At 38.1% G+C, this 26,163-nt stretch overlaps 3 protein-coding genes across 12 annotated transcripts in view; all 3 read right to left on the minus strand.

The window, feature by feature from the left end:
* Window positions 1-463: 463 nt before the first annotated feature.
* On the minus strand, window positions 464-5,629 carry LOC122058863 (mediator of RNA polymerase II transcription subunit 21-like). Of its 4 annotated transcripts, none has more exons than XM_042621562.1 (6): window positions 5,483-5,628; window positions 3,734-3,870; window positions 2,572-2,788; window positions 1,568-1,642; window positions 1,418-1,469; window positions 464-865 (listed from the first exon to the last, which is right to left on the minus strand). In XM_042621562.1, exons 2-6 carry the CDS (start codon window positions 3,799-3,801, stop codon window positions 789-791), a joined length of 489 nt encoding a protein of 162 aa, XP_042477496.1. In that variant the 5' UTR covers window positions 3,802-3,870; window positions 5,483-5,628; the 3' UTR covers window positions 464-788. The 4 variants fall into 4 exon arrangements, with proteins under 4 accessions (XP_042477496.1, XP_042477497.1, XP_042477498.1 ...); XM_042621563.1 differs by having other exon boundaries at window positions 3,734-3,876; window positions 5,483-5,607; XM_042621565.1 differs by having other exon boundaries at window positions 826-865; window positions 1,568-1,614; window positions 5,483-5,629.
* A 698-nt stretch (window positions 5,630-6,327) lies between these two features.
* LOC122059433 lies at window positions 6,328-16,386 on the minus strand. 5 transcript variants are annotated; one of them, XM_042622215.1, is made up of 4 exons: window positions 16,233-16,386; window positions 12,722-12,819; window positions 12,355-12,638; window positions 6,328-9,062 (listed from the first exon to the last, which is right to left on the minus strand). In XM_042622215.1, the coding sequence occupies exon 4, from the start codon at window positions 8,968-8,970 to the stop codon at window positions 6,907-6,909; it is 2,064 nt and encodes a 687-aa protein (XP_042478149.1). In that variant the 5' UTR covers window positions 8,971-9,062; window positions 12,355-12,638; window positions 12,722-12,819; window positions 16,233-16,386; the 3' UTR covers window positions 6,328-6,906. The 5 variants fall into 5 exon arrangements, 4 of the variants coding, with proteins under 4 accessions (XP_042478149.1, XP_042478147.1, XP_042478148.1 ...); XM_042622213.1 differs by having other exon boundaries at window positions 12,355-12,819; XM_042622214.1 differs by lacking the exons at window positions 12,355-12,638; window positions 12,722-12,819 and having other exon boundaries at window positions 16,233-16,385.
* Window positions 16,387-18,312: 1,926 nt separating this feature from the next.
* LOC122059624 (DNA replication complex GINS protein SLD5-like) overlaps window positions 18,313-26,163 on the minus strand; it is a 12,348-nt gene continuing 4,497 nt past the window's right edge. For all 3 annotated transcript variants that reach the window (XM_042622531.1, XM_042622533.1, XM_042622532.1), the window contains exons 2-7: window positions 22,783-22,982; window positions 21,377-21,499; window positions 21,222-21,301; window positions 20,945-21,054; window positions 18,854-18,929; window positions 18,313-18,760 (exon numbers count right to left, since the gene is read on the minus strand). In XM_042622531.1, coding sequence (XP_042478465.1) covers window positions 18,661-18,760; window positions 18,854-18,929; window positions 20,945-21,054; window positions 21,222-21,301; window positions 21,377-21,499; window positions 22,783-22,959 — 666 coding nt within the window. In that variant the 5' untranslated portion in view covers window positions 22,960-22,982 and the 3' untranslated portion in view covers window positions 18,313-18,660. The remainder of the gene's footprint in view (window positions 18,761-18,853; window positions 18,930-20,944; window positions 21,055-21,221; window positions 21,302-21,376; window positions 21,500-22,782; window positions 22,983-26,163) is intronic.

Genomic DNA, 26,163 nt, shown 5'->3' on the forward strand with positions numbered 1-26,163 from the left:
AAATCAATTTCTATGGTTGGGTACATATCAACCATATGACCCACTATACATGAGGCTTTTCATTCATTAGATGTAACCATTTTGGCACAAGCTTAGCTTCTTCTGCATGAAATTATAGTCTGTTCAGGAGCCAACCCCCCAGCTTCCATTGATGCTTCTTACTCTACTTCGTACGTGTTCATATTAATGTTTGCTGAAGTGGCAATTTATAATTAATATTTTTGGTAGAACACCCCACACCACCACACCCCCCCCCCCCAAAAAAAAAAAAGAAAGAAAGAAAGAAAAAAAGTATTCAAACCACTTTATTTTAGAAGTTTGAGATGGAGAAAAGACCCCCTTAAGGGTGTGCACTAACAAGTCCTAAAAATATGAAGTGGGCTTGCTGGCACATCTCCCTTCAAAGATCAACTATGAAAAAGATAAGCAGTTTGCATAAGAGAAGGGGCTTCAATAGATTAAGTTACTATCAATTCCAAGATGGTTGCATAAATAATGTGCTAACCCACATTGTTGATGATGTTGTGGATCCTACAAGACATAAAATTTCTATCAAAATTCCACTGCTATAAATTTGAGTTCCATGTCTGGTAATTGAGAGATCTTGAATACCGTTCACTAATTTTCAATATGAACCACCTTATACAATTTAGAGAAAGGAAAAATCAAAATGTTGAAAAAATAAGGGCATAACCCATACTTCCCCTTGTCCACTAGTTACTGATTGGGTCTAATCAAGTTCAAGCAGTTGCCACAGTTAGAGTCAAATAACTCCTGAACCTTCTCCATCAATTAGGTTTCTTTAAGTTCACACAGTGGTCAACAGCTTGGTCAAACAACTCCTGAGCCTGCTTCAACTCTTGCTCTGAAAAGCAACACCAAATATTAACAGTAGAAGTAAATTCTTAATCTCTGATATTAATGAAGTTAGAGTTGAATGGAGACAAAAGTGTGGTACTGGGTGCAAGTGGATTCTCCATTCTACCATCTCCCCTTTGTTTCCACCATATACTGGATAGTCAAAAAGCATATTTTAGGAATTTCCACAGATAAATAGAAGGTTTTCGTTTCAGGATCTTTATAACCACAACTCTTTGAGATTTCCTGTGACCCGCTATCTCTCTTTGGCGGCTAATGCTAACATTGATAGACGAGATGGCGCATTAATTAATTCAGCAATTTATGTGATGATCAATATCTCTTAAGCACAGAAGTTTCTTAGAATGGAAACATTAAGATATAGTTACCATTTAACAGGCCATAGTACATGGATGTCACTATTCCATTCATATTGTCCTCTGGTGATAGGGGACATGAGTAGAAATATGAAGTATGAAAGCTAATTGTGCATGTTCTATGATCATTTGAGACTAAAAGGAACAAGTGAATATTCCAAAAGGTGGAGTAAAAAATTCACCTGCTGCTTCCAGTTGCCTTTGAAGTTCCTGTCCCACTGCTTCATTTTCAGCCTAGAAAATAAGTTGGGAAAACTAGAGAAATAAGAGAAGAAATTCCACCAGGGACATAATAACAATGCTAACAGAATATTAACTTGGTGTCACTATACCTCAAGTGCTGCAATCCGTTCCAGTTGTGCGTCATCTCCCTCTGATACTGGAAGTGCATTAACCAATGTATCAAACTAGAAACAAAAAATCATTACAATGTCAAGTTATTAAAAAAATGATTATCATGGTAAAAATATTTCAGATGAAATGGAATAAATCTAGCTATATCCAGCATAGGATGGATTCAATCAGAAGATATGTCCCAGTTAAAGATTTGGGATTGTAATGTGTGAAATCTTCACTGGTATATGGTCAAATAAATGAAGAATGGTGATATATAAAGATTAATTGGGATGGATTCAACAGACCCTACACATTACTAATCGCTCCTTGTGGTAATCACTATTAAGAATACTTTAGTTCTGGAGATGGAATTTGTTCTCATGTCATGTAGAAATTCATATCCTTTAGATGTAGTAAAAATTTCATTACATTTAGGAGATTAATTTGATGAGGCAGACTGGGGCAGACTACTGGCTTAATAAGTAGAAAATTCAAAGGATGAGAGCCATTCTCATTTTAAAGAGGGGCATCCTGTGAAATATAGTCCAGTTATTCAAACTTAATCTGGATGAAAATCATGAGAATTCAGAGTAAGAAATACAAAAAAAAAAAAAAATCAGTCTTCGAAGATGATAAGAAGGAAATGTTTCTAGCAACATCAAAAGAAAAGCATTAATCAAACCTTGAACTTTAATGTGTAATGCATTGTCAAGGTTCTCTTATCTTGGAGAGATCCAATAAAAAATTGATCTAGTCGAATAATATTTTAAGGGAAATAGAACCCTGCCAGTCTGGCACACAAAAAAGACCATGCTGCCCCTTCCTGCTTAGTGATGAAGATGCTCCCGTCGCCCCTCCCATTGGCCCACAGGCCTGGTGTTTCCTACCCCAGACCAGCAGGGTTCTCTTGCCCATATTTTAAATATTTCAAATAATTTTTTTGGCAGCTTGGGGGGGGGGGTGGTAAGGGTTGAAGATCAAGCTGTAAAAAATTCTTCACCTGCTTAGCAGCCTTAACCAGGCCAATACTCATTTGTTTGGGTTGCTCTGCAATATTCACAGTGTCCTCTGAGGGATTGGCAGGCGGTGGTTCTGGATAATTTGGTGACAGACGGACTGAAGGAGCATCCCTTTGCAGTGTCCCGAAGGTATTAAATGCAAGAGAGGCAATTGTATTGACTTGTTCCTGTAGCTGAGATATGATGTCCATTTTGCCTCTGAAATTCCAAATGAATGATTCTGAATAACAATCCAAATAATAAATATCCATCCATACTTTTCAATTTTGATTTGGGGGAGGGGGGGGGGTTCTTGCATGCATTGAGTAAAAATATTTTAAGGAAATCACTATGTAAGTGACAATACAAGGAAGATAAAATGTTTATCCTATTTTCTTCTTCAGACCAACCAAGGTATCTTCTTGCCAAAAAGGAAGCAGCTTAGTTGAGCTGCCTCAGCCCCTCATTTTCTGTCACGTGGAATGTCAAGCAGGGCAATCTGAACCATTGAATGAGAAAAATAGACTCTGTATTCGTCAGGCCCCAAATTCCAGTCTTAACTCAATTGGATGCTCCATCATGTATTGCATAGTTTCCATAATTTTTTCCATGGCCTAGAATCATCCGGTGATGAGTGTCTTTAACCAATTTTGTCACTTGATTATAAAGTGAGCCAATAAATCAAGCCCGAGTAATCTTTGCAACTTGATTGAGCTGCCTATACTTTCCCAAAGTTTTTTTTTTTGGGTGGGGGGGGCCAGGGGCGGCTTCGAGCTAAAAATATTCTTTTGACTTCCGGAAACTGTGGAAGGAACCGCTTAGTTCTACTGGAATAGCAGGTTCTTTGATACACTTTGACAGGACAATCTCTTCATTGTCTTCAGCTTTGGCATTCACATTTTGCATCCATATATCTTCAATAAGACCTAAACCAGTGATCAGTCTCCATCCCAGCTTTACGGAAACATGAAATTTTGCACAATGCAGAACTGCTCGTAAATCTCTGACTCTTTATCCTTCTTCCAACCATGAGCGAGCCAGTTCTTCCCAATCCTAACCATCCCAGCATCCCAGGATTCTTGTTTCTACAAAGAAATTAACTGAACCTTCTACTTCAATTTATGAACAGCTCTAAAAGTGGGTATTTCTCTCACTTGTTCTCACCTCAATGCCAAGAAACAAAATCCCACGTGGAGCACTGATGGGCAAGATTTCCATCTGATCATGCACATCTAAATGTAAAGTGTGCTGAAGATGGTCATGCACATCAGCCTTAAACTTGAAAGCAACATCCCTGGGGCCTGAAACCGCAAAAAATATCTCATCCATAAGCAACAAGCATGTAATCTTAAAAAAGAACAACTAGGTGTTTGTTGTTGTTGTTGTTGTTGTTGTTGTTGTCTTTCAGCTGCCTGCTGAACCAGCTGCGCAGCTTGGAGCTGGAACCATCTTCACAGGCATTAACATCAGAATCAAGAGCTTCATATCTCATACACATTTGTAAAACTTGTCAGTTAGGTCAAAATATAGTGATATACATAAGTAAAATAGGGGATAACACTCCATCCATTGGAAGGCCATGGCCTGTTCATCAAACATGCCATGGATAATACAAAACAAGTCAGGGTCTTTAATGTTCTGTTCCATTGTTGAGACGGGTTTAACAAGAACACTGTTATCAACCTTTTTGCCACATGTAGCGTGAACCACCAATTTGGGTTACAGATCCCTTTGCACCTCAAAGTGGTGTGCAAAAAACTATCATAGGATTTTCCACAAATAATTGATAAGATGAAAAGAGTTTATAGGAAGGAAAAGGAATATAGAAAAACTAGTCACAGTGAATTGAGGTATAGGGAAAATTCTGGAAAGATGCCATGCATAGTTGTCAAGGAGTCGCCTAGGTGTCCAGGCGCCTTGGTTGTCTAGGTGCTTGTTGGTGTCGCCTTGCATCCAGGCCTCCTCCAACACCTTGGGTTGCCTAAATGCCATGACAACCATGGTGCCATGTATGATGGAAAACTCAGTCTTTATCCCCAAACTAGACACAGTAAAACTTGTAAGGAAACATTTACATGTTGCAAAACTTGAGCCCATCTAAATTTCTATTCATTAGACCAGAACTCTTCAGCTTTTCTCCGTTGTAGCCAGACATACGTGTCCTTAAAATAGACATCCAAGTTTTTGCATCCCCCTGGAAATATTTTGGAGGGGGTGTTGAGCAGAGTCAAAATGGAAGTTCCCAGTGACACTTCAAATGGAGTCAACTAGAGGACGATTTCTGGCTTAAATAGAACTTCTCATTATCCTTGGAATTTCTCCAACTGTTTTGGGTAAAGTGACATACAAGATAACCTGTTAAAGCTCGAACCCTGACAGATTTTGGAATAAGTTTCCAACTGATTTACATAAAAGAATTAAGACTTGCTAATTATTGACTAGTTATTCTCTATTTTCCAAAATACTTGCTTGCCCACATAATAAGATAATGATACAAAGCAATGTCGACATTCAGAATAGGGATAAAAAAGTAGTGATAGTTTCTCAGGGGGAAAAAAAAAAAGGTGGAGACAAATAGTGATTTTGTAAAAAGAAGGCCATCTAACTGCATGCTTTCAGAAGAAAGAATTAGATCTCACTTTGTTAATGCCAATCCAAATATAAATGTCTTGTAGAATTACAATACTGCAATTTTACTCCATAAAGATCACGAAACAAGAAACAAACTACTTTAATGGCTATGGTCGAGGTATTGGAGGTTGGATGGAGTTCAGAAGGAATGAGAAGGTGAAGAAATAAACAGAAATGGAGGTTTGTGAAGAATGCGCGTGAAAAGGCTCTTATTAGGGGGTTGCACAGAGAGAGAGAGAGAGAGAGAGAGAGAGAGAGAGAGAGAGAGAGAGAGAGAAGTACCTAGTAGATGCACAAAAATGGCCGATTCTCACTTTGCTACTGGATGCGCGCTAGGGCTTTTCTCTCTTCTGCGTCTTCTGTCCAACGGTCGGACGAGGATAGAATAGATTGGCTTTTGTTTGAAATTTGAAATGACCCTTTTACCCTTGATTTTTGAGGATTTAATGAAATGTGTTTATTAGTAATTTCCGCCACATGGCATAAATGACTGTCTGATTTTGGTATGATTTCTACTTCAATTTTATGGGGTGGTTTCCATTTCGAAACTTGTTTGATATGATTTTTGTAACTTAATTCAATGAAATAAAAATTCTGAAATAACTAAAAAGTAGTTGTTTCAGTTTTATGGACAAAACAGTAATTTAATGTTAACCGGCCTTGGCCTTGGCCTTTGCCGCCATCTTTTGTCCCCACTATATCACCACCCTCTCCAAGAAAAATATAAAGAATTCATTATTAGAAATTAAATTATCAAATGAATTTTTTATTCCTAAAATAATTCAGATTGATGCAACTATAAGAATTTCAATTCATTGACTAAACATCTATTTATTTATTATTTTATGAAATAAATTCAAATTGAAATGAAAACCATACCAAATCCGGCCACTCTGGTTATTTCTTAATTTTTTAGCATAGTCATGCAAAACGACTGGAGAAATAGAAATTACGCCAAAGGCAACTTCAAAACAGTTCAATTTGAGTATTTCAAAAGGAATTAATTTTGAAATGGCAAAGAAGACTTGGAACAAGCAGGAAAAAAACATATCGCATCAGTTGTATTGGCAATGACCAATACCTATACCTGACCCATATATGGATCAACCGACACAGCTGATACGTACGCATATCGATATCTACTACTGATATTAATCTCAATACCATAAACTAGTAATCGTTGACATTATACAACTGCTTTAGCATTCTTTAACAATAAAACAATGCCAACTAAAGCCTTACAACAGATTTCTACTTTGTGTCAACATTATTAACACCATCACAACAATGTCCACTTCATTAATTGCAATGCCCTGAAAGAAGTCCCCAAACACTGTATACAATGAAGGCAGAAGAAGCAAGTTAGCCATCTAAACAGCTGATCGAAGCTTCACTAGCAGAGCTGTCAAAAGATTAGGAATGAGAGTTGAAGTCACAAGTTCTGAATTTTGTTTTTCTCCAAGCAACTGAGAATTTAACTGATGATTGATATAGTAATAGAATGTTCAAGAATACAAAATATTTTCTATAGTTAACCAACGGTGACGGGACTCAAAATCCTTCAATAAGTTTACCCCCCAAAAGTTTCCTTCTATAAGAAATTTCATAACTCTTTACTGTCAGTAGTATCATTAGCTGTATCTGTCTTCAAGGCTTCATTGCAGTTATCTTCTGTTAGAGCATGTTTTTTTTACTGCATCACCTTATCAGGCATTTGTACTATCAGTAACCTTTGATTCTACAGGATCACACTGAGATTGAACATTGGGAAAAGTATCCTCCAAGACACAATCTTCATTCTGGATGGGCAGGGTGGAAGTAGAGATCTGGTGCTCAGGCACTTCTTTTGGAAGCACAGATTGTGTAGTCTCTTTCTCAGCTCCCAAGTCAAGTGAAAAAGCTGGAGTAGTTACTTTCTCCAATGCTTGGGACGTCTGTTCACTGGGAATCGCATCCTTGGATATGCTTTCTTCATTCTGCATGGACAGAGAAGTATCAGACATTTGGGCACTACTTCCTCTGTTGAACGCATCTAATGGTTGACTGGTCTGTGACTCAGAATCAATATGTCCCTCAGTTGCTTCAAAGACATCAGCTTTTGCCCTCCCATCCAACTTTGAAAACTCAGCCCTACTTGGAATCTCACGTGAAAGTTTAGATGTTAAATCTTGTGGTGTATCACCTTTTGGAGAAGATTTCTTTTCCACGAAGTTGGTCACTTCATCATCTGGTTGGTAAGCTACAGTCTCGGGTGGATCTGACACAGGGATGCAGTTTAGTTTAACTTCAGAGCCCCCTGAAGTCAAAGCATCATCAGCATGCAAGCCAGGCTGAAGTTCTGAAATCATCGCATGCGATTCAACTTGATTAACCAGGTCAATGGATTCACTGCCCGGCAGTTTCTCAACAGAAGGTTCAATGCTAGGGATGAATTCTGAATCTTCGGGTGCACTTGAATTTTTCAGGGGCTGCTTGATTAGAGCTGCAGCTTCATTTTCCAGGAACATCTCAGCTGGTGCAACAGCTCTGTCATGCACCAACTGTAAAGGTTGGGTTGCAGAAGGTTCACCCTTAACCACAGACTGAACTACGTGCTCTGCCTTGATAAGTGAGGCTTGGTTGGAACTATCAAGTTCTCTTGTGAGCAGATCAGTCTTGTCATCAGGCAACACATTGACTGACTTTCTATTCTCTCTCTGAGGTGCCGTTGCTTGCAAAGAATCCTCAACCACCTGACTGGCATCAATTAGGGGACCTTCAGGTTCTCTTGCAGGGAGTTCAAGCTCTTCATTAGGTAATACATAGGTTGACTTCATAGCCTCAGCCTGTGATGCTGCTGCCTCTGAAGGAATATGTACCATCTGATTAATATCACTTGGCACTCCTTCAGGTTCACTTGTGGGAAGATCAGACTTGTCATTTGTCAACAAATCAATAGGCTTTTTCTTCTCTATCTGAGGTGCTGCTGTTTGAATAGAAACTTGAACCACCTGGCCAGCATCAATTGGCAGTCCTCCAGCTTCTCTTGTGGGAAGACCGGGCTTGTCATTTTTCATAACATCAGTTGACATCCTGTTCTCAGTCTGAGATGCTGCCGGTTGTGAAGAAACTTGGACAGCCTGATTGGAATCACCACTTGCTTCACCTGCCAGTCCTTTGGAAGGTCGGCTAGGTGATCTGTAGGCTTTATTATCCTCTGGTGGCAAGGTATTGGGTGCAGTTTTTGGGACATTCTTAGCATCATTAACTTCTTGCTTTGAGAATGCCATGGGATTGGTCTGAACCTGGGGGGGTGATAATTGGGGTGCTCTAGGGACCTGTTTGACAGGTGGAGAAATCTTTGATGCAAGAACACCCTCATTCCCTGAAACCTTGACAAGTCTTCCATTATTTTGCTCAGATTGGAGGTTGGTACCTCGCACTTGGGTTGGCAGGGAAATCTCATTTCTTTTGAACATCTTGACATGTGGGGCCACATCATTCGCCACAGAAATTGGAACCGACAACCCTGGTTCAAACACAACACCCCTCAAAACAGTATTGGTGTTGCCAACCTTGACAGTGAGCAAGTATCCAGCATCAAATGACCCTTCAAGGACACCAGAAACAACCTGGCCCACCATGGCATCATCAATTTGATCTACTCTACGACGTCGGTTTCTCCTCACCATATCAGTTACAGTGGGAGATGTCGAAGCTGGCTCCCCATGGACCAGATTTTCATCCTTTCGAGGACGGCCTCGTTTCCGCTTAACTGGGGCATTTTCCATAGGAGAAGAATTAGTCCCTTGGTTCTCTTAGCTCACGTTTCAGGACCTGATGTGGATTTTGGTTCCTCACTGATCTGTATGGTATTTCTTTCCTGTAACAGAAAGACATTCTTCACTGACTTGCTAAACATAATACACCTTTGAAAAGAAAAGGTGTCAAAAAATTGAGAATAAACAAGTAAGACTAACTAGTAAATGAGAAAGAAAGCATCTCATCATGAAAACCATCAATGATAGAGAACAGAAATTGATGTCCTTGAGAAGGGATACATCAGGTAAGAGCACCAGTTTGGCCTACCTGACTGAAGGTCTATGAAAAGCAGGTGGTGGAGGGTACTGCACCACTTCTGAATCAACCGTATTTCTCATGGTTGGTCAACATGAAGCTTTAGCAGCAGTGTCAACAAATGCCAAAATAATGTGAAAAAATTCTAGCACATAAATGCCTTCCAAATATTGCAGTAAGTTGACCCAGAAATATGTGAAGAAATGCTAGCATACACATGCCTTCCAAATATTTGCAAAAAGCTCAGCTTATTCATTATTTCTTATCTTGACGGGATTACCTGTGAAAAGTCAAGCTCATGCAGACTGTACGGGTCGGCTTTTCCATCTTCAATCCCCATTCAGGAAGCGACATTAACGGGATAGAAATTCTAGAACTACAAAAGACTATGGAATTTTCTCAACTCCCTCCAGCAGCCCCAGACCTTCAGTTTATGCTATTTACTATAATATTGTCCAAGGAGAGTAAACTTAATATGTATCTTCATATATGTACGTATAAATTACGTGTACATATATTTAATTTACATGTACATGGCACCCCAGTTCTATTTCCTCGCTACATCCATTTGATTTGTATTGATTCACAAATTAAATCTTTTGATAAGGAATATTTCAAACAAATTAGCATATGTAATAAATGCAATATCATATTAGAAATACCTCTTTTAGTCGCAATATTTTATTCATATTAAATTTCAAAAAGCAAGGAGGAAACACACACACAAAAACAGGAGGACCCAACTTGGCTCAAGCAAAATCCCAAAATGTATATGTTTTGGATTTTGGTGAAGGAATTGTCCCCTCAACATAATAATTGAAACTCCAATATGCAAACACATGACTATGTAAACTGCTGATGGCTGGAGAGTGAAACTAAATGTGAAAAGGTGTCCGAAAAAAGCCCCCACCCCCACCCCCACCCACCAAAAAAAAAAAAAAAAGGAAAGTACATAAATTTAAATCACAACTGTTGCACAAATAACATAAACCACCTTCATTAAAAGATGGATAAGTGTGGAAAGCTCCACCATCTCAAACTGTCTTTCTGAGAGGATATACTAGCTGGAATAACTATACTTCGACAGTGTTTCCAAAAGACCACAACCATCCCTACTTATCACATCAGGCTTTGTCCTGCACTTCTCATTTTAATATTGAACTATTAGGCCTGCAGACTGCACGCATCGTGGAATGCTGGTCATTTACTAACAGTGATAAAGCAGAATCTCTGGATGGATTATTGCATATGAAATCATGCACGAAGAAACACCAAAACAGAACATCTGAGTATAATGGCAGAAAATGATTTCACAGAGATGCAATTTGATTTCGGAGAATGTTTAGTAAAGGATTTAGTTGCAGTATTTGGGGTTGGATCTGTCTACGACAATACCAAATGAACATCAATGGTCCGTCTAGAGTGATAATATGGATCATCCAACCCAATGCTGATATTTGAAATCTTGTATCTTATATTCTGGTTCTGATTTACAAAGTGCTTTTAAGGTCTTTAATGGTCAGCACGTCAAAGAGGGTTTTGATAGGAAAGGTCCCTTGTTTTCATTTAGAGAGGAAAAGACCACCCACACACAAAAACTAACCTGCAGGGAGGAAGACAATGTCCAGTGATAGGTGCTACTCGGCTCAATACCATTGCATTCAATGGATAGGAAGTACAAGTGTCTACTATTGGTAAGTAAAGCACATGCAACAGAGATGTAAAAACGACAATAATATGGATATCTGAACATATTGGCTGGCATACAATTCCGATTATGCACACAAAGTTGAAAGAAGATGAATGAATGGTCAATCACCAGTTCATTTGCAGCACATTTTGAGAAGTTTATACCTTTACCTTGATGTTTCAGATCTAATAGTCATTCGATATTAGAAAAGTTACTTAGTGGGTTACAGTTGCCACTTCTCTTGGAAGAATAGCGGAAATAAAAATCAAGTAGCTCATAGAATTGAAATTTTGAGATAGAAGCTTAAATGATCATTGCTCAACAACTGATGGATTTCTAATAGGTATGAGAACCTGTAACACCAAATGACTCCTGTATGCATTCATGGAAAATTCCAACCAAAAATCTTTTGTTACCAGAATTCAGAAAACATAACTGGACTAGAAGTTTAGACATAGGCAATAGATATTTAATAAAGATATTGTCTACAAGCTTTTGTGAGCACAGGATCAAGTGACCTAGACAGCAGATATGTTAACATATAATTCCACACCGTCTCTAAAGCATATAAAGTGACTCCTTTTAATTTGTTTTCCTCATAGAAACAGAAAACTTAGAATATATGTTAAGAAATTGGGATTCCAGCATGCCTTGATGTAAGGTTGGATCATTGATGCAGGAACACTTCCTTCAGTTCCTTGGACCGGCTTGAACACTTTTGAGAGCCCAGATTGAGACCGAGGTCCAATCTTGGGTCTCCAGTCTAGAATGGTATTTTAGGACTTTATTTATTAGGAGATAGCTACATACGAAGTTAATGGTTTCCTTAGTTGAGTAGAATTAGATTTCATAGTTCCCTGGCTGGGTTAATTTCTCTTTCTTGTTTGGATTTTTTTGTTTAATATATTAGCTTGTAACTGATGATCCAGATTAGATTGAAAAAAGAATGAATTGAGTTGTTAGGTTGAGGCCTGTGTGGCTTTGAACGTGCAAACTCCCCCCCCCCCGTGGTCTCTCTCTCTCTCTCTCTTTCCTCTTGTGCAATTCCCTCTCCCCTGCAATTCTAAGTCTCATCTCAGATTTTCCTTCTCCTATCTGGCCCTCTACCTGTCACAGATGGCTTAACCCCAGGTAGGATCCCTTAACAACTCAATAAATAAGATTCAAGTACTAAATCACAGCTAATAAATCAACAAACCCAGATCTGATATATTGATTTAAGGATTTTAGGTCAAAAGTCAGAGTTATCAAAAGACCTTGGATGGTTCTGAAACTTCAATCGAGTGGAGATATAATGGACCTGAATTAGTAATAAAAACCTCAGATTATAATAGTGAACATATGCTGAGATATTAGATTGCTTGAATCTAGGATTTCAGATTGAGAGATTATTAAATAATAGACTAACCCAAATTTCAGACCAGCTTCAAACCTCCATCGAGTAGTCCCTTTTTTATGTGGAATTCAATCTCAAAATTTGGGCAGCACCCAAATGTGGCTGATATGTGAGACTGACTGGTGTTAGGGTTTCAGCAAAACCCACCAAAAGAACAGAACCACGTGATGGTTTGAAGCAGATTCCCGTCAGCAACTTCAGAAGATATTTCTCAGCCTTCTTGCAGCAATCAAAACTGTTTTCTTCAACTGGAATTCACCATTCATTGGTCTCCGATTGCAGCAGAATTCATAACTCTGATCCCTCATGGAAAATCAATTGGAAAATATGAAGAAAATATAAATAAAAAGGAACAGGTTGGGATAATTCTCTCTCTTACCTAGGCATCTCACCCCGATCGAAGGTCTCTCACCTAGTAAAGGAATCCTTCCCCGCATTGCATCTCACAGTTCAATGACTATCAACTCAGCTTTCTCTCTGTAAAGAATAAAAAAGGAAAAAAAGAAGAAGAGACGAGGGAGGAAGAGGAGAAAGAGATGGCAGTAAAGGAATCACAACTGTGTATTCAAGATTGCCAACTTCATTCTATATATACAATCATGACAAAACCCAAATAAGGGCATAAAGGAAATAAAAAAGGAAAAACATAAGTTACTATTCATGAGTTATTGTTCACGTGGACAGTACCCGTGAACGTTGTTCACGTGAAAATTGCCCTTGAACACTGTTCACGACGCTGTTTACATGAAAAGTGCCAATGAACACTGTGCATGGCACTGTTCATGTGAAAAATGTCCATGTACACTGTTCATGGCACTGTTCAAGTGGAAAGTGCCCTTTAATCAATAACTCCTAACATTCAATCGTTGGCTACTGAAATTCAGCAGCTATCTTTTATTTATAAGTTCCAATGGTTACAGCAATTGCCAAATCAGACCTTGCCCTAATTGGAACAAGTCACAAAATAATCCCAATCCCACTCTAATTAACAAACTAAAGAGTCCTAGTAATTACAAACTACTAATTACATGAAATAAATCTAATAAAAGCCCACACTCACCAAGAGGTCTAGAGTTCGAGTCTCCTGGATGCTACCTTCACCCTCCCCCCTTCTATGGTGTACCCATCTAAAAAACGAAATACTAACATTAATGCAGGAGTAGATTACAAGAAACTACCCCCAGCAATTTATAACCCCAAACAATACAAATAGGACCAGGAAACAAAGAAATAAGACCTTCAAATAAACCCCCAAGGATACAATACCCATATAGGAGCAAAACCAGCCAAAAACACAACCCGATAGGAGAGAGAAAGACCTGCTATAGAGCTGGAGAGAGAGAGGTGCAGCTAGATCTGTAGGAGTCTGATTGAGCTGCACTCTTAGGCGTAGATAGTCCCTAGGGAGGGTACAAAAACCCCCAAAGTTGAGAGGATTCTGACGGCTGGTTATAAAGTTACAAGCTTTCTTGATTTTCTGACCTAGGAGAAATAATCGCAGGCTTCAGGAGAGAGAATCAAATCTGGTTTGTAACTTGGACAGATCTGAACTTCAGAATATTCACAACAATCGTATACTTCAACAGCAGTAACTTTAGGATAAAATAGAAAGCTTTAACCAAGAAGAAACAAAGGGAAAAGTGGGGGAGGAGCGACTGTCTTAGCCCGAGCTTCTCACCCACAGCTATCCCGCCTGTTCTAAGCAATGACTGCAATTATTCTTTATTCAAATCTCCAATTATGAGTACATCGGCTCCTCTATTTAGAGAGGGCAGAATAACAATCAAACTATTTAGGAGCTAGTTTCCCAATAGGACTAGACACTCCTACTACAACTAGGAATTCAAAATAAGACTAGGACTTGACTTTATGACTCCAACATAGAGTAGAACTAACTAACTAATAGTTCATATAGAACTTTACAACCGACCAATGGCCTAATGGGCCTTTATTGAATTAAATAGCAACTAACTAAACTAATGAATTAAATCCCGTTTTTCTACCTTCTACCCATATTTTAGGCCCATTAAAATGACCCATTTGAAAGAAAACCCATGGGATCAAAAGCCCAACACATATATAACACAACCTAAGGCTTATTTGTAATAAAATAAGCCCAATTGACTTATCTACATCAAATATTAGCTAATAAATCCCCCCCACACAAGGAGCAAAGCTTCCCCAAAATATAGGAATATGCGAGCTGGAAGAATCTTCCACATTCCTCTACACACAATTGGCAATTACTATCTAACTTGTTCTCCAAGAAAGCCCCATCCACAAGATCTTAACACTTATCTCCCCTCCTATCAAGCTGGTCAATAGCTAATAACAGTCCTCAATCAAGCTGGTTGATATCTTCTTTTATGGCAGAATCAATGTGGGCTGAATGTGGACCAATAACTACTCAGCCTTATCCCAACTAAATGGGGACTAAATGTGAGCAGAATTCGATGGGCATAAAATAAACCCATAATATGGGCTAAATAGGAACCAGCTTTGGAGCCCAATCAATGGACTTGGGCTGCATTATGCCTGTAACCAGAGCCCATCCATCATGTCCTTTTAATTGCCGCAACGCAGTTTAGTTGAGGCCCAAATTTGGTGGACAAGCTATGATCAATGGTCAAAATTACAAGCCAATCCAATACTCTCGTGTTGTTATAGAAGTTTAAATAAATTTAAAAAGTCTATAAAGTTAGGTCAAAATAAATTCAACGAGAACCATTGAAAACATTAAAAGGAAAGGCTCATATACGGTGGGTCATACACTTCATTCAATAGTTGGCTTATCACTGGGGTTTTCAACAATCTATCCAATGGTCAGCCTGCCAAATCATCAATCCATGTGAATGAAAGTAGCAATGTGTGATGGAAAGGATTCCTAATGCAAGCATGGTGGAATCTTTCTCATATATAATAAGTAACAATGATAAAACAAAAACTGTCGTCAATATCCTAAAGCAAGCACTGAAAATGCTTGGCCATATTTTTTCACACATAAAGGTGAGTTGGACACAAAGAGAAGATGAACTTATCCAAATGCCAATGGCATGGCACAAAGCTGTGATAGGATTTAAGACCCAAAATTATAGTCGATCTAAAGGTGGGAATGATTTAAAAAGAACAGGGTCACAGTGCAATTGAGCTCATGGAATCTCAAACACACCCTCATCCCCGTGTATCAAGATAAATACACAAAATGAGTCCATCCAACTGTGCAGGAGCTGTTCTTTCTAAATTGCTACTATTTAAAGATGCACCAATAGCTCAAAATGTCCACAAATTATGGTACTTAGGATCTGCCAAAACCATTTGCAATGCAGTTAAGAGTTTTTTTTATCTTACAATTTCTTATAGAGACTTTACAAGCTATAGTTCATCCACCACATATCTGATCTACAGCGCATGTCACAGAGTGTAGCCTTGGAGATTCCATTCAGGCAGGGAAAATAAGATATTTAAAAGAGTGTTTTGGTAAATAATGCATTTGTATCCTCGTCTTTAGTAATGTTTCTCTTGGTTATTGATAAGCTCCCCTCTGTCCCATGTCTTGATCATTGAAAATTTAGTAAAAAAAATAGGAGAAAATTAGAGAGAGAGAGAGAGAGAGAGAGAGAGAGACCCTGAAAATGCAAGCAGATTTGGAATAAATGTAACGAGAATTTCAAGGGATGCGAAAGTAGATTCAAAAAGTAATAACTTTTAGACTTGCTGCCACAACGAAATCCATCTACATGATACATTGGTCGGTTATCAATGAAAATACTTATCGATTAATGTCATTTTTGTTCCCTCTGCATTAACTATTCGATCGAAATAAACGAACATGCAAGGACTCAGCCCTCAGGAATAAATATTAAGAAACTATAGGGATATAAAGAACTAACCTTCCCTCCGCTTCAAGGCATTCCGCCCATTAGAGCAGCTTAAAGAATGTTGGCGATAAAAAATCTGCAAACCCTAGATTTACACTTCTTCCCTTTCACAGTCGCAGTGATGTGTAATGATCCCTCTCTCTCTCTCTCTCTCTCTCTCTCTCTGAGGGACTCTCACTTTTAGGCTGTGTTTGGTAGCAGTAAAGAAAATAAAATAAACGAATTTTGTCTTAGTTTAAGAAATTCTCAAGTACTTGCCTCCTAACCAGATTCTTTTTTTGAATTTTAAAATTCATCTTGAAAATGGTAAAACAAAATTCATTTATCAAAAAAAAAAAAAATCTTGGCAAGAGCACAAGAAAATACAAAAAAAAATTCTTTTCTTTTATTCTAATGGTAACCAAACATACATACCTTTTTTATTTTTTTATTTTCACACTTTTTCATTTTTTTTTTCTTCTTTTGGCTGCCAAACATAGCCTTAGGAATTTGCGAAAGAAGTTCGATTTATTAATTGAATTGGGATTTGGGACTTCCTGCCTTCTCTTGTTTGGATATTTATGCCCTTTCCTTATGGGAGAAGAAAAAATAATTCATTACCTTCTAGGGTATGTGCCCCTTTTTCTTTTGGATGACATTAGCCTACTACACGTATATCATGTTGGAACCCAATTGGTTTTGGTCCGCATTCACCGGAAAAATAGGTTGAGGATGTTATAAACAAATGTTAAAAAAAAAAAAAAGTGATGTGATCTTATGGTTGAACCCATTGTTTAGGGTTTGAAATAAAATTTTTATCTTTCTAAGCATTGCTATTTTTTTTTTTAATGTATAAAATATATTAAATAAACCCCAAATTAAGGGTAAAAAAATTACAAAAAAAACAAAAAACCACCAAGAAACAATGGATAGTCTGGACCCCAAGAAACAAAGAGAAATACAAAATGATCAAAACATGAACCTTAAGACTTCTAGAGAATGAAAATTAGTTATAGCAACAATGGGGTCTCATTAGTTTTTTCAAGAAACATTAGATTTTTCAATCATCTTATTGAAGAAAATAAGGGACATACCTAATATGATGACTCATTTCCTTGCTTAAAGCATAGAATCAGCTGTCTTCCCAATGGAGTTTCTCCTCTTTCTAGGCATCACTTTGCCTTGTGAAATGTTTGTAAATCATATTGGTGGTAAAATTTTAATCTAAACTAGGTAAAGAAAATAGAGTAACACTTCATTTTTTTTGCTACTTAACAATATGTGAATTAATCCATATGATAGAAGATCTCATTTCTCACACTTTATTGGGGCCAAGGTATTAGATGTGGTGGTTTGACAGTGAGGTAGTGGAGAGTTAGACCACTGGAGCATTTGGTAAGGGTTACAGCCTTTCACGGCATGTTACCAAGACTGTCTGTGTCTCTCTTTGCTTCATGGTTGTCTTTCATTTTTAAGAAAATCAATTCTTTCTATGATCCTTCCTCAAGAAAGTTAACTTGGTCAGAATTTTACCCAAAATAAGTTTTGAAGATAATTCAAAATCTACTTCAAAGTTGAAATTAGATATCCCTCTAGGTCCTAAGAGTAGTCTACGTAAACCACTTATTTTTGGGAGAGAGATAGACACAAGGAACACTGACATATACCAAGCTCCAGAAAAAAAACCGCAAATTTAACATCATGATCATCTTTTTTTCCAACTATAAAAATACCATCAGATAAAAATGAACACAAAATACAAATGATATCCTTCAAAATTTTAACCACTTCATGTCTCAATTTAAGTTGAAATTGCAACAATGAAATGTTAGTTTAACCTAACTTTTTGGACTTTTTAGTATAACATAATGAGTGACAAACCCAGGGGTAGCTGAGTTGGCAAGGGACTTTCGCCTCAAGAAGCGTGTGGTTCTGTATTCGACTCCTCTTACCTCCTTGGGACCACTCACACGAGGGTATTTAGTGCTCTTCACTACTTTCAGTGAAAGTTGAATGGTTCTCATTCACCCCCGTTTGACCAGGTCCAAATGGTTGTTGGGTCATTATGGGCCTTTTTTAGAAAAAAAAACAAAACAAAAAAAACAAAACTTAGTGACCGGAAAATGCAACCTTTAGAATTTGTCAACAAACTCAAAATTCAAGAACAAAAAATTTACAGAAAGAGGAGATTAAACGATGTCATCAACAAAACAAAACTTTGAGCTACATGATTATGTCCTGAAACATTAGAGCATCGCATGTGCTGCCCAAGAAAACAATTCAGAGTGTAGGGATGAGAATGGTATATCCACACATGGGTTGCTTCAAGCACATACTCACCACTACACTTCTAAGGGTACAAAAGAAAGCCATCTGCTCCTTCCTGGCCTTTTCATAGATCCTTACAAACCTGCCATGGCTTACACTGCAAATGACTTCACCTGGAAGATGCCAACTTTTGTTACACAAGGTCAATTTGCCCACTCTCTATGAGTGCCTTTATTGACTTGTAACGTAGTACATATAGATCATCTGCAACTAGGTCCACAATCTCATCCCCACTACAAGAGAGATTATAGGTGGTTAGCAGATCAGAAGAAAAAGATGTGCTGTAAGAATGCATCTCCTGTAAAGATTAACAGCAGATTGATTACCTATCATCAAGCTGGAAAGCTCCCACAGAACCCTTGCTTTTGCAGAAGACAAAGGTGTCCAACTGAGGCTCTGGGACTGAACTTCCAAATCAAAGATCAAACAGTTATAAGACATTTCAAGCCAACAGAAGCATGGTTCTGATTGATCAACACTCATATTATTCTTTGTCCATTTGATTGAAGGCACAGGTTTAGGTTTTGAGTTTTGAGTGGATACATTAATGCCAAAAGTTGGGATAATTTCCAATCCACTTCCCTCTCAGCACCCTATGAAAGTGGGACTTATCCTATGGGAAAAGGTTGGGTTACAAAACCTTTTTTTTTTTTTGGGGGGTGGGGGGGTGGGTGGAGGAGGGGGCTGGGGAGTTGGAGAGACCACAGTAAGCAGAATGTTTTGTTGTTCAAACCTGGAAGATTCCGATTGTGTATCAATTAACACCAATGAATTCATGAACTACTCAAATTTGAGAGGAGGGAGGGGTGAGGAAAGAATACCAGAAAGTGAATATTTTAATTGTAAAAAAAAATATAAGTACTTTAACTGGATTGGATTGACTCTAAACTTGGCTCAAGTTCTATTAGACCAGAAATCACTGGTGAAGAAGAGACCTGGAAATTTTTGATAAAATCCTTAATAAAGCAACTATTTCAAATAGGTAGAAGAAACATCTCACTCAAGGGATAATATATAATCATAGGGTGCAAATCTACATTGAACCTGGGACAACTTCGTCTTATGTCTGCAGGTGAACTAGCAAAAACTGATCAACAGTTAAATTGTCACTTCTCCACTTCTTCTAGTACCAACAAGAATCACAAGTTTGGAGTTCCCATGGATCAAGGGTTAAATACTCCCATTATGCTAATTAATCACATGTAGGTCATATAGAAGTGTTGCTATGGACTGATTTCTCAGAGCCTCCACTGTGCCATGCAAGACAAGAAGGGAATATACTGAAACACTACTTTTGACTACATCACTTTCCAAATATTCCTAGGATTATATCTAATAGAAACTAGACACTTCACAAAACAGAAGTAGGGCACCAATAAAAGTTTAAACTGGAAACCTATTAGCAAAAACTTCAGAGCTAGAACTACTTTTGACATAAGCATGACATGGACATTATTAGATAGATGGCTTGCAAGACATGACGTATTCTCCTTTCAATATATCGAGTTGAGAGAATGAAAATTATACATAAATGATATGTATAAAGGTATCGGCCTCCGAAAATTGATCAACTGTTAAGACCGACTCTAGGGCCATCCATGAAGCTTATGGCTCAAGAATAATTGCTATCACTAGTTGTCCGAAAAGTAAACAACTATCTGTTCTCTCTCCCTATACCAAGTCTTGAGCCAATGACAAGTTGCAAAAATGATCAAAACACCAATGAAGAATACAGAATTACAGATGACTAGTAATAGTTGTCAACTGTAAAGATACAGTAAGATACAGAAGCTAATTAGATGGCACTTATTGCTATGAATCTCACTCACAGTCAAGCATACCCACTGGAAAAATAATCTCTAGGAGAAAACCAAACCCTTAAGATACAGAAACAAATTAGACGGCACTTATTGCTATGAATCTCACTCACAGTCAAGCATACCCACTGGAAAAATAATCCCTAGGAGAAAATCAAACCCTCTCCTTAATCTTGCATGTAAATGCGCATATCAATACCAACTGTAACTGGCCCTTCAAATTATCTTTGTTAATTTAATTATTCTTTCGGATATATTGTTTCTTTATTCTAGAGGAAAGCTACGAGGAAGTCTGGGAGCAAGGACAAGGGAGGTATGACCTAGTTTTAAGCCATTCCTTGTAAACCATTTCTCCTTGAACAAAGTTTCAAGAATAAAAAACCCCCAGCCCAAACACAGAGAAATTTCAAGGACCTGCATTTTTCACATACATCACACACTGATTTAGGCTCTAAAAGACCAACCGTCCTTGATTTGGCTACATATCTTCACATTCCATTCCTACCCTCAGGCTTCTTAGTCTTTTATACCTATCAATGAAGTAATTCTTTCCGGAAAATAAAGAACTATATTTATGAATGTACATGGAAGTTTCATTACCCATGTCATCTTCTTCACTAGATATAGATTGCCTCAGAATGGACTGATAACCATAAGGTAAATGAGACAAAACAGATTTTTGGAGATGTTTTTCCATATAATCCATGCACCTGTTCATAGCAAAGCCAGGTTCAGAAACACTATACCAAGTTGTAATTGATTAGCATAAGCTTCCCCTGTTACACACATACACCCATCCACCCACCCGTCTCTTAAATGAGAGAGAGAGAGAGAGAGAGAGAGAGAGAGAGAGAGAGGGGTAAATGTAATGACTCACTTTTTAGCAAACTTATGCTCTTGTTCAGAAAGCCGGTTCCACAATTCAGATTTTGAAATGTGGATAAAGTACTTCTCAATCTGCAATACGAGTTAGAAGACAAACAATGGTCTAATTGAAAACAGAATGCGACAAAGTTTTCACTCGATGATCACCTTTTGAAGGCGAGTCCGAAGATACGATCTTAAGAGGAACAATGCCCTATCTAAATCCATCTGGTACAGAGAGACAGTGAGCGGATCCGTACCATTTTTGGCAAATTCCTCCATAGTATCTTCCTGCAAAAAAAAAAATATGTGGCAAGACTAACACTGGAATAAGTGAAATGGAGTGGAAAAGCATGCAGTGTCATGTTAATTTCTTTGGAAACAATGAATTGAAGACATGAAAGCCTAAATGAAGCAGGTTTTTGATACATGTATGAAAGCATGTGAGGAGCCTTGCAAATTTTTTGATACATGTATGAAAGCATGTGAGGAGCCTTGCGAATTGTAAGTTAGGTGGAGTCCGTTAGTAGAAGTTGTAATTAGTAGGAAGTAGTGGATGGTAATTTAAACGTGGGAGGAAGGTATTGAAGGTGCATGGTTAATATAACTGTTATACGTTATAATGCCTTGTATAAAAAGGACAACACTAAAAGGAGGATAGACTTTAAGTAATGAAAATCCTAAATTATCTCTATAGATGTTATCTTGAGATGAAGGCAGCTCCTCAATTAAGCCAAGACAAAATTTGATATCAGAGCCTTGCAAGACGGCATGCTTTATCTGCAACCCCAAAATGTTGTAGATCAACGGTTTCACAAGCATCAGCTACAAATCCTTATCCATTAGCAATGGGTTGTCACATATAGAGGCAACCAGGGGGGATCTTGAAACCATGTGGCATCAATTACCAGCATACAGTCTTGAAGACGAGACTAAAATTCAAGGGGAAGGGAACAATACGTGTATGCAAGCACATGAGGAGCCTTACGAATTGTAACTTAGATGGAGTCCGTTAGTAGAAGTTGTTGGTCTATTAGGGGAAGTTATTTAAGGTGAATAGTTATTATAATTGTGTATGTTGTAATGCCTTATATAAAGGGGGCACCATTTGGACGATAGTCTTTAAGCAATGGAAATCTAAATTAATTATGTCTCTTGAAGTTATCTTGAGATGAGGGCGGCTCCTCAATTAAACCAAGACGTCCTTTCCTCGCCCACAAAGCAAATCTATCAAAGTCTCAACCTATTTTATCTCTTTGTCATCTCTTGTTTATCTCTTCTTCATTTATTTCCCATCTTCTTCCCTATTTTCTCTCCACCCGTATGGAACATTTTTCCAAGCAAGTGATTGCATATTATCATCATAAAAGAAATGGATTCTCATTCACCATATGCATACAAGGTATGGGATCCAGAATTGAATTTTTTCCATTCTCATTGGCAACCAAAAACAGCCTAAACTAACAACAACCGAAACACAAATCAGCATTATACTAGAAATACATAGATTGATTGATTGCATGAATTAGAAGCACTGTCAGTTGAAAAGGGAGTGGAGGAAGAATAGAGAGTACCATCAACTGAATCTGCTCTCTAGATCTCTGTACCAAACTATCCTGGAACTGAAGAATTTCAGGAGAAGCTTTCTCATTCCGCCATGCCCGCTTCAAGAGCTCCACATCAGTGGTCGCAATTAGCGAATCATAATCTTCGCTCGAAAATCCTAGCCCCTCTTCCGAACCATGCGCCATTTTCTTTCTTTCTGTCTCTGTTTCTAGAGGATGGAAGAAAATAACAAATATTGATTTTGAAAATAACAAGAGCTATAAAGTTGAGTAGAAAAGAAGCAAACTGGTGCCAAAGCATAAAAACACAGAAATTTGGCACCGCTTTTTGGTGGGAGGGTGGAAAAGTAAAGGGAGTGGACTTAAAGCAGTGACTCATGTGTTTTCTTGTTGGTACAAAACAAGAAAATTTACCCTTCTCCTTAAATTTATAACACAATGCCATCAAAGGAGGAAGAAGAAGACCAGAGGACTTCATACCTATCATGCACTCTTCAAAAAACAATCTAGACCATAAATCTAAAGAAATTGTTCAATATCTTAAATACATTCAAGCAGATAGAGGATTTAATGATTATCAAAAAAAAAAAAAAAAAATTCCTACCACAACCCAAAATGAAAAGAGAAGTAGACAATTTAAGTAGAGAGAAACCAGTGAGTCATCCAAGCTCAAATTTGAATAAGTACAGAATCAAGACTAAAACCCTAATCTATCTCGTTAGAAATTTAAATCGATTAAGAGCAACCGACAATGATGAAACAGGGGAAAAAAGAGAAAAACAAAGAATTGAAACAACAATCGAAACTGAAGAAGCATTAAAAATTAGGTCAAAATCAAATAAAAATAATCAAAGTTATAGAGCTTGCATTGAAGATATCGCAGAAGCAACGAAAGGGGTTGACCTAACGAGTTTCCTTTCACAAATCCTTCACGCAGAGTCACTTCACCAGATAATTCTACCGACAATCTGATTTTGAAAGTTGGGTGGGTCTGAGAAGACAAAGAATCAATGGGAAAAACTGGCAAATTCTTCTGCTTTCACATCCAAACACCATCATCTTATCAAAATCCCAAGAAAGTTGTTCCTGATTCTGGCCTGTAACAAATTAACAATCCCAAATTCCACCAACAAGAAGATAGAGAGAAGGCATATGGCGAGTTTGTGCGTGAATCTAACACCATCTTATTGTTGTTCCTCGAGATCCCCAATGATGGGGTCAGATTCACGCACAAACTTGAAATATGACTAATCAATTCCACCATTGAAAAGCGCTGCTACTTCTGGATGTGTAAAGCCCTTCTTATACTGATGCGGATGGCCGGGACGGTAGGGAAGAAATCCCTGAGATGGCTCTCAGAGTTGCAGGGGAGAGGAAGAAATCACACTAAGAAAGGGGGGGAAAGAAGAATCATGCACACACACCCAGGCTTCACAAATACTCAAACTCGATTCATCTTTTTAATCTTTCTAATAACTTGGATTATATGCCCTTATATAATAACTGAAAATTAAAACTTGCCTAGTAAAATCTAAAACTAAAATTAGCAACTTCAAATTACTTCCTAAATTCTAACTAAAGAAATTAGAAACAAAATAAACTCAAATTAGTAACTCCCTAATTGATTATTGACTACCCAAATTAAAAGATTGCAAATAATCCCCAAATAAAATAAAATCCTAAAGATCCTAATGAATCCAAAAATCCAATCGGACCCGGTTCATCTCGATTGAGATTGCCTGAAGGGTCAACCCGGTTCAATAGCATCGATTCTGCATCAACTCCCCTAATGTTAAGAAAAACTCGTCCACGAGTTTTATAGAATAATAACAATAAAACCTCACGAACGGGGGTGAATTGCTCGTCGTCTGCATTGCGAACAAAATCCATGATATGAAGCTTTGGAGGTGCATTCAAGTCCGAAAAATCACGGGGAATAACAAATTCATGATGGTGAACAAGTGGCATTACATTGATGCCCTTCGTTGCTTGATCCACAATTTTTTCACTTTCTGTTGTCATCTCCTGTTCCACCATAGGACAGTCTTCCACTTGTGTTGATGCTTCTGATTCATCTTGTGGTTGTACTGGGGGTATCGCTTTTTTTTATGCAACCAATCCATGAAGATTAAATTTTTTATGCATGTGGTAAGGTTGGAGGATGCACACATTGTTGTCACGATCAAGAATACCGTCCCGTTGTTCCAACCAGTTTCAACCCAATTTAATGATGTGCTGAGGAGAGTCAAACACTTCACAAAAAGCACCATCATAATAAGGAGGAACAGAAAATTCAACAAATGCAATTTTCTCCGACTCAAAAATTATCTGACCGGTCTCTGACAATATATCCACCACAGAGCTGGCGACAAAATTGTCACTTAGTCGCTCATCAATTAACAATTTAGTAGGCTTTCCATTGGGTAACCGCACTCGAAATTTGAACACAAAAGAATCCATGACCAATCTTGTGTCGGACTCAGATCCAGGTTCCGAAAAGTCAGAATTGAATCACTTATGGGGCCCACAATTGTTAACTAAACCAGTCTTCAAAAGTGTAGGGGAATTCTTGTAATTTCAGGAGCAATTTTAGCACTTCAAAGAGAAGGGAGAACAAATATTTCAATCTGGACAAATCAGGGGCAATAATGTAATTTCTGGCACCATTTAGACCCCTATTTGAGTGAAATAGATGAATAGGACAGATCTGGAATTAGTCCTAAAGAAAAGTCTCAGTTCTGGAAATAACAAGGTGAGAGGGTAAAATTGAAATAAAGTTTCGATGCAAGGGTTCTACTATAAAACAAGTGACAGGGGCTTATCTGTAATAACAGCAAGTGTTATTTAAAACCCATGAGAGAACCCTTTCTTCTTCTTCTCGATGGAGCACCATGGTAAGGCGGCAGACCAGCAAGACTCCCACATAGAGAATTCCTTCAAATCTTAGCGGCTGCTCTTGAAACTTCAGGCGTAGACTCCTAAGGAGAAGGTGTACTGAACTCACCAGGGGATTGCTCAGATCAGCAGGCTGGAGTGATATGGGAAGCTTCTGAAACTGAGGCTGGCGATGGCTGTCGATGGAACCCAGTTGCAGGTTTTACTCTTCACCACAGGAGAGGTCTTTGGGGCTGAAGTTCTATGGTTCAAGTCGCCTTGGGGAGAACTACCTTCGATCAAAAGCTCGACCCAATCGGATCTCTCACGAAAGAGATCGATCCACTTTCCCGTGGGCTGCAACCTTCTGCGAGAATAGGGTATTGACAGGGAAGAAAGAAAGGATGAACAAAAGCAGAATAGAAGAAGGCCAAAGGGATTGAAAGGAAACTTAAGAGAAGAGAAGGAGAGTAGGGCTACGGTGGGTTTTAGAGGGGAATTTTTTTTTTTTTTTTT

This window comes from Macadamia integrifolia, chromosome 13, assembly GCF_013358625.1.
Source record: "Macadamia integrifolia cultivar HAES 741 chromosome 13, SCU_Mint_v3, whole genome shotgun sequence".
In the NCBI taxonomy this organism is placed as follows: Eukaryota; Viridiplantae; Streptophyta; class Magnoliopsida; order Proteales; family Proteaceae; genus Macadamia; species Macadamia integrifolia.

Coding starts and splice junctions, on each gene's coding strand:
- LOC122058863 (XM_042621562.1), bottom strand. CDS start 3,801: ATGTGCATGATCAGATGGAAATCTTGCCCATCAGTGCTCCACGTGGGA. Junction 2,789..3,733: donor TTTTGTTTCTTGGCATTGAG/GTGAGAACAAGT, acceptor TTGGAATTTCAG/AGGCAAAATGGACATCATAT. Junction 866..1,417: donor AAGGCAACTGGAAGCAGCAG/GTGAATTTTTTA, acceptor GTTGCTTTTCAG/AGCAAGAGTTGAAGCAGGCT.
- LOC122059433 (XM_042622215.1), bottom strand. CDS start 8,970: ATGGAAAATGCCCCAGTTAAGCGGAAACGAGGCCGTCCTCGAAAGGAT.